The 8,380-nt window shown below is 34.6% G+C and overlaps 1 protein-coding gene across 3 annotated transcripts in view; it reads right to left on the bottom strand.

Annotated features, from left to right (window-relative positions):
* Positions 1-534: 534 nt before the first annotated feature.
* Positions 535-8,380, bottom strand: part of LOC112607965 (transmembrane protein 56) — an 82,275-nt gene continuing 74,429 nt past the window's right edge. For all 3 annotated transcript variants that reach the window (XM_025359419.1, XM_025359409.1, XM_025359430.1), the window contains one exon: positions 535-6,572. In XM_025359419.1, the coding sequence (XP_025215204.1) occupies positions 6,254-6,572 (319 nt within the window). In that variant the 3' untranslated portion in view covers positions 535-6,253. The remainder of the gene's footprint in view (positions 6,573-8,380) is intronic.

Raw genomic sequence — 8,380 nt, 5'->3', positions numbered from 1 at the left:
GGACACAACATTTTAGGCATGTTCTGAAGCATGATTCATGGTACTCTCCATAGGCCAAACCTCTTCAGTATTCTATTTAATTAGTGCTCTGCTTCCTGACCTGCTGGATATTCTCAAACCAAGATGCAGGATTAAGACCACAGGCAATTTGAGAAGGTAGGAATTCCAGCCAAGACATTTGGCAAAAAGCACTAGAGACCACATGAGAGGCCCTAGGGACAAAGGTAAGGAGATTAAAAACACAACTGCCAAAGTTTTACTTAATCTAAAAGAACGTATCGATTAGACAGCACCATTCCTTTCATTAACAAGCGTGACTAAAATGTTTGCAACTCCTGCTGGTCTGCTACCAAGCTGGGACCTCAGTGGGGAGAAAGGGAGGGAAGGAAATAAGCAAGCTCCACCAGGATCCTGAGGAATAAAAATTTACCTTTAGGATTAAGGTGCTAGAAGAGATTATTTGATTTGCAGAATATAATTTAATCTTTAATCTATTCATTAATTACTATTAAAGTATACACCTTGCAGACAAACTTTTGCACTAAATAATTGTGATTTTATTTTTTTTTTTCCACAAAATACAAAGCTTTGCACCACATTGTGGTAGTGTTCTAGCACAAGAAAATCCCAAGGTTTTCATGGAGGGGAAGGGGAGAGGGGGGTGATTTACAGGGTGTTCATTTTATCATTCTTAAAATGTTAACTAAAAATTTCATGACAAAGTATGTCAACCTTGTATAACATGCAGATTATTGCTTAGAACTTGCATATACTTTAAAATGGCACACATAAAGTACACAAACATTTCAAAATTTTAATGGAAATAATAACTTAGACATTTATTATCCCTCCAAATAAAACAACCAGGAAACAAAATAAAGAATGCTAAGTTGCTATTTTAAGTACTGATAAGTCCTAGTAACACTGATTCATAAATTATCTAGTCTTACATTTTGTAAATAAAAGTTCTTCAGCCTTATGGAAATAAATTAGAAGGTATGTTCTCAAAATAATATTAAGTATATTTTGACAGACTTCTAAAAATCTTTGACAATTATATATTATACATTCTCAGAAAAAAAGTATATATCTATGTATCTATATATATCACTATAGCTCTATTTACTGCTTTCCAAGTAGCTTTTTCAAATAAAATCTAAAAGTCATTATTATTACAAATTCTAATACCAAAAAATCTCATAACTTATCCTATTTACAAGTTAGTGAGAGTATTATCTACACAAAGTTCATTAAGTAAAAAGTAGACACAGTCATACCAGAAACAAACCAAACAGGAAACAGAAAAACATAGAGCACATTCTATATACAGCTATACCTTTAGGCTTGTAAAGTAGCAAATAACCCTAATGTACACTTAATTACAGAAAGAATTACATAAAGATATAAAGAAAAAATATACAGAGGATGTTTAACGAGTTTTCAGCCAGAGGTACTGTACTTATAAATCTTTGAGATTTAGAAATATTTCTGGTTTTGGTCTTATGTATAGGGCCTGATGTGTCCACTGCTTAGAGTGAATAAGTGTAAACATTTTCAATGCAAACAAACCAATCTTTAGGAGCTGCTTTCAATTCTTCACTGCTATCCAAAATATATTCCAATAAAGGTATGAATTATTATCAAAACTAGAAGCTGGCCTAGTGTGGCCTAGAAAGGGGTAGGGTTCAAGTCCTTGGATGTTGTACTTTGGAAAACACCAAGTAATGCAGTTGCTGGTAAATTTCAAAGAAACTTTACCCTAGTAGCAAAGTTTTCCCTAACGAGCAGGACTCTAAAATAATTTTGCCACAAGCCAGCACCTACCCTCTCATAACAATTCCTCTGTGCTCCTGTCATGGGGTCTAAAAAGAACATTTAGATAATTTACAAGCCTATAATAAATCTTCAGCTGAAACACATTACAAAGCTCTGATTGTTAAACCAGTTTAAGAAAGAGAGAGATGACAGATGTCTCTTAATAAAACCATAACATTATTAGCTTTGCCTCATGTTTTAAACAGGTATTAAATGCTGAATGGCTTCCTATAGTCTCTTAATAAGTCATGATTTGTCTGAGCTCCACTTTAAACTTGACTACAATGCTTTTTTTCAATGAGAGAACCTATTTGTAAACTTTTAAATTTGCCATAAGAGACTGGGAAGCTTACAGATACCTGAGGAGGTCTCAAAAGTTGACAGTGAAAGGTGTTAGCATAAAAGAGGGAGATGCTGATGAAGTCATCTGGGGTATCAGGAGAAAGAGATGGAAGGATTCAAAGAGAAAACTTCTAGATCGAGGGAGGACTATCACGGCATTTAAGGGAAAAGCACTCTCAATGCCTCCTCTAACTCCAGATCCTCTAGCTTTTCATTTTCCTATACACCTCACATGTGTTTTGCGTCAGAGCTCACTTTCAGTAGCTTTAATGTATTTCAAGGAGCTATGTTTAAGGTTGGGAAGGTCTATGTGCATCCAGAGACACAAGAAGGGTCTCACTGTATGCCGGCTTGCACCTGAGAAACACTGTGCTACTCTTGATAAAATTATCTAAGTTCAACTTCTTATGGAATCCAAACACATAAAAATACACAAACTTTTATGAAGTATTATTGATGATGTCAATACATGAACTATTCCATTTCAGCTAATAGACTAAACCACTTAAAGCCATTCAAATGCACATTTATTTAAATGTTTGGAATTAAGAGCAGCCTAGAAACAGAAAACGTGTTCAAATATTTATTTTAACAGCATCTTTTGGAACATGTTTATTTCCCTTAAAAAATGACACAGACAAAACATGTACACTGTAACAACACTTTCCCCTCTGTTTCTCCAGAAGAAAAATGTTTCTGCATGCCTGATAACAGATGGTGCAACCAATAGTAAACCTGGCTCTCAACACCAGTGAAGAACCATTCTCCAAATGCCCAGTGTGCCTCAGAGGAAGTATACAATTTAAAAGTTGACCCTGTAGCAAAAATTTTGAGTCAAATTATTAAAATTTAGAAAAGAAACTGGATTCAAATACTTACAAACTAGGCAGTTTTTAAAACTAGACCTTTAAGACAGTCCTGGGTCATCCATAATATATGAGAGTCACTCTTAGGGGTGGTAACAACATAACTATTATTTCACTTAACATAAGGCTAATCCATGGAAATAACAAAATCAAACAGTTGGGATAAAAATTTAATTCAACTTACTGTAGGGTATCAACACATATTTGAGCAGAAGTTAATTTCTTTGCACTCATATATAACTTCATTTTGAGTTTTACATAAATGCAAATAATCCTTTAAAAGACTTTAGACCTAAGAAGGCAAACTTTGTAAGTTAAAGCTCATAATTTTCAAATTTTCACAAATGAAAATTTAATGCAGGATCTATGATCTTGCATGCTATTAGTTGGTTTTCATTCATTGTTAAGTTTCACAAGAACTTTTATTGTCTAGGATACTACACATTCAAAAAACATCTTTATAATTACAGGTTGTCATTTGTTTCTACAAAAATAGAATTGCTCAAAAATTTTTATCAATTTGCTTTTATTTTTCTATAAATATTTTAATAGAGTTGTTAAATATCAGAATGCCTGATAGAATCATTTAATCTGTGTAGTCAAAATACTGAATATTTAAAATGTCTAGCAAACGTTTTTCATTTAATAAATGAAAAATTCATCGTGTAGTAAATAATATGTTCCATCTTCATTTGTATTTTAGGTAGGTGAATACAATCATAGAACAGCAAAGTGTACCTCCTGCAAAGGTCAGACTTAAAGTAGCAGGGCAGTTTCTAGTGGCACTTCCATTCCATGTCTGTTGTATGAGGAAATATGTAGAAGCTACTTTAGGGTATTTAATCTGGATGTTGAATTAACTGTCATGCAGCCAGCATAAGATAAGGATTGCTGAATAAGGGAATCACAAACTTTAGTTCAAAATTTTGATATTTTAAATATACTTATTTAGTGAGTGGCTATACCAGTGAAGGGTAACATTAATGAAAGTAAGAATGAAGTTTTAAGCATGGAATAGTAACTATAAAAACAAACTGCTACACAGAGACTCAGTAATATTATAGCTTTATACTGTCTTCATTTTGATAGTGGGTTTAAAATCTGTGTTCAGAACTAGAGAAATATCCAGAGTCAAAAAATATTTATCTCAAGGTATCTTTCTAAAAGAAATAATTTCCAAAATATTTTTATTATGTAAATTTTTTAAAGCCACTTTTCCTGCAAAAAGGTAAGAACAAGATAAAATCACTTGCTTTCCTACCCGCCTCTAGTTAACCAGTACATATTTAAGCACCTATGGTGTTGACAGCATTAAATTTAGCAACAAATTATCAGTGTAATATTAGCTGCTTTAAAAATAACTATTATTTTACATTAATTCTTTCAAAAATAAATATACCTAGTATAAGTCAATCAATTTCATTTTATCACTTAGTTATTGACTGAGATTTCAATCTTCTTTAAATGTTCTAAAACTTATCAGGCTCTATCTGCATTGAATAATCAAATCAAATCAAAAGTCTTGATTATATTCAGCTAGCATGAACAATGAAAGTGAGTCAAACATTCTCCTTCAAACCACGAAACTGAATGGATTACATCTTTTGGCATGAGTTCAATTAATTTCAAGTATTCATCACTGGTAGAATTAAATTTCTTCCTTTCTCAGGTAAGAATAATCATTAAGCTCAAGTGCTTAAAAAATAAATAAAGGCAATAATAGATAAATATATAATTATATATTTGGATTGCAAGAATCAAAGTAAAAGCAAAACACATACACACACAACCAGAGTCACCAGTCATCTATCTTCATATAATCAGACAATAATTTTGATGATAGAATACTTGGATTAAATTACCTTCTTTTTTTTCTGTGCTTTAAGATAGAAATTCAAAGCATTAAAATGCTGACTAAGTAAGCACGGGTATGAATTGTGAGTAAAATATGAACACTGATTTTTTGTAATAGTTTGGGTCTCATCAAGAAGAGGCCTATTTCAGGAGCATAATAAATACATATTGCATAAGACTTTGGTACTGATGGTGCTGGGTTCAGAACTCAGGGAAGATTTTGCAAACAGAAAATATTTTTCACAGAAAAAATGCAAGGAAAGCAGATAGGGATAATAGAGCTTTTTTTCTTAATGATTCCTCCTATTAGTCTAAATAGTCCTCTATCGACATGTATTTTTAGAAGAAGAAATTCATCTCTTAAGGAGGTCTATAATCTGTCTTAAGCCTTACTATAAAATAAAAAAGCAATAATTTGATAAATGCTAAAATAGAAATAAGACAGTGATATTTGAGAAATCTTAAAATGTGGGGCATATTCTCCATGACTAAACTAATTAAATATTCCCAAAGTGGTAAAATATTTCATCATTAATAGGTGATTGCATGTCTGAAATAAAAAATGTTACTTCTGAATAGCCTGAGAAAGAGAACATGCCAACAATTTAGAAATTAAACCCTACACAAGTGTTGACAGCCATAGTAAGAAAAGAGTGCATACAACAAATGTTAAGAGCTATTTACAGATTTAAAAGCAGTTCCCATTCTTTCAGCAAAATTGGTGACATAAAACCATTTGTACCAGATTATCATAGTCATCTTTCACAGAGAAAAATACTAATGCAGTTAAGAGATTTCTCAAAAGATTCACCATTATATTGATCATTTTTATTTAAACCTTTAAGATTTTTATCCATGCTTATAAATAAGGCAAAAGAAAGGCAGAAAAGACATCTTGGGATGAAAACTTAATTTTAATTTTACTTTCTTTTTTTTTTTTTTTGAGACGGAGTCTTGCTGTGTCACTCAGGCTGGAGTGCAGTGGCACAATCTCGGCTCACTGCAACCTCCATCTCTCAGGTTCAAGCGATTCTCCTGCCTCAGCCTCCCAAGTAGCTAGGATTACAGGCGCCAACCACCACGCCCAGCTAATTTTTTTGTGTTTTTAGTAAAGATGGGGTTTCACCATGTTGGCCAAGCTAGTCTCGAACTCCTGACCTCAGTGATCCACCCACCTTGGCCTCCCAAAGTGCTGGGATTACAGGTATGAGCCACCGTGCCCGGCCTTCTCTTTTCTAAAGGTTAAAAAAAAATGACACTGAAATCCTGAATAACAATTATAATTAATAAAGATACACAAGAACATGCCAAGAATTCACCCTATCAGCAGATATAATACTGGGTAGTAACAAAGTTTGCTTATTGGTAGCACTCCTTTAATCAAGTTTTCCATTCTGAAGACTATTTTTGGCTTTCTCTTGTTTGATGTGAGAGATGACTTTGATGCAACCTTTTGAAATTTTGATCATCCACATGACATTCATCACATCCAAAACAACACAACTAATGACCCAGGATAACTGGATTAAAACTCCAAGCCTTTTGTAGGGTTCTGTTCCATACACGGAATACATGAAGCCATAATGAGGAAGCATTGAGGCAATCCGCACGATGAAGAATACTACTGTCATGAGTATTCCATTGATAACGATAGCTTTAGAAAACTTGGGATACTTCAGAGCTTCAAAGAACCACCTGAAAAATGAATTAAAGAAACATCACATTTACACTGCCTCTCTGAGGATTTAACCATTTTTATTTTAGTTTTTAAATTTTAAAATTCAGTGAAGGAGGAGCAAAGGGCCTAGAATAGCATACACAATGCTGAAAAAGAAAAAAGTTGGAGGACTCACACTACCCATTTCCAAGACTTACTATAAAGCGACAGTAATCAAGTCAGCATGGTGTTGGTGAAAGAATCAAACCAATGGAAGAGAAAAGAGAGCTCAGAAATAGACCCACACAAATATACTCAACTGATTTTTGACAAAAGCATAAAGGTAATTCAGGGAGGAAGAAAGTCTTTTCAACAAGCTGTGCAAAATTGTATATCCACATGGAGAAAAATGAAGTTAAACAGAGATCTCACACCTTACACAAAAATTAACTCAAAATGGATCAAAGACCTAAATGTAAAATGCAAAACTGTAAAACTTCCGTAAGAAAACGGGAAAAACCTGCATGATCTTGCATTTGGTGGTGATATTTTAGATACAACACCAAAAGCATCATCCATGGAAGAAAAAGTTGGTAAGTTGGATTTCATTAAAATTAAAACTTGCTCTGTGAAAGACACTGTTAAAGAAAAGACAACCACACACTAGGAAAACATATTTAAAATATACATGTATGATAAAGTACATGTATACAAAGTACACAAAGAATTCTTAAAAGTCAATGATAAGAAACAACCCAATTAAAACACTGGTAAAAGAGCATAACAAACATCTCATCAGAAAATATATACAGATGAAAAATAAGCGTATAAAAAGATGTTCACTATTGTCATTAGAAAGTGCAAATTTCAGTGGGTCACACCTGTAATCCCAGCACTTTGGGAGGCCGAGGCGGGTGGATCACCTGAGGTCAGGGGTTTGAAACCATCATGGTCAGTTGGGTGCAGTGGCTCATGCCTGTAATCCCAGCACTTTGGGAGGCTGAAGCAGGTGGATCATCAGGTCAGGAGTTCAAGACCAGCCTGGCCAAGATGGTGAAACCCCATCTCTACTAAAAATACAAAAATTAGCCAGGCGTGGTGGCAGGCACCTGTAATCCCAGCTACTCAGAGGCTGAGGCAGAGAACTGCTTGAACCCAGGAGGCAGAGGTTGCAATGAGCCAAGATCACACCACTGCACTCCAGCCTGGGCGACAGAGCGAGACTCCATCTCAAAAAAAAGAAAAGAAACCAGTGTGGCCAAAATGGCGAAACCCCATCTCTACTAAAAATACAAAATTAGCTGGGTGTGGTGGCGCATGTCTGTAATTCCAGATACTTGAGAGGCTGAGGCAGGAGAATCTCTTGAACCTGGGAGGCAGAGGTTGCAGTGAGCTGAAATCGTGCCATTGCACTCCAGCCTGGGCAACAAGAGTGAGACTCCATCTCAAGATGAGAAGGAGAAAGAAAGAAAGGAAAGAAAGAAAGAAAGGAGTGGAGTGGAGTGGAGGGGAGTGGAGGGGAGGGGAGGGAAGGGAAGGGAAGGAAGAAAGGAAAGAAAGAAAGAAAGAGAGAGAGCAAATTTTAGCAACAAGATACTATACTATACACCTATTAAAATAGCTAAAATCCCAAAAAATGGACAATAACAATTGCTGGCAAGGGTGTGGAACAAGAACACTACTCACTCATTGCTGCTAGGAATGCAAAATGGTACAACCACTTTAGAAGACAGTTTAGCAGGCATAAAACTAAACATACTCATAGTACACAAACCAGCAATCACATTCCTAGGTATTTTTCCACTGATTAAAAGATGTATGTCCACACAAAAGCTGCATACATGTT

The sequence above is a fragment of the Theropithecus gelada genome, chromosome 1, assembly GCF_003255815.1.
Source record: "Theropithecus gelada isolate Dixy chromosome 1, Tgel_1.0, whole genome shotgun sequence".
Taxonomy (NCBI): Eukaryota; Metazoa; Chordata; class Mammalia; order Primates; family Cercopithecidae; genus Theropithecus; species Theropithecus gelada.
Note: the sequence above shows the minus strand (reverse complement) of the source record. Positions and strands in the feature narration are given on the sequence as shown.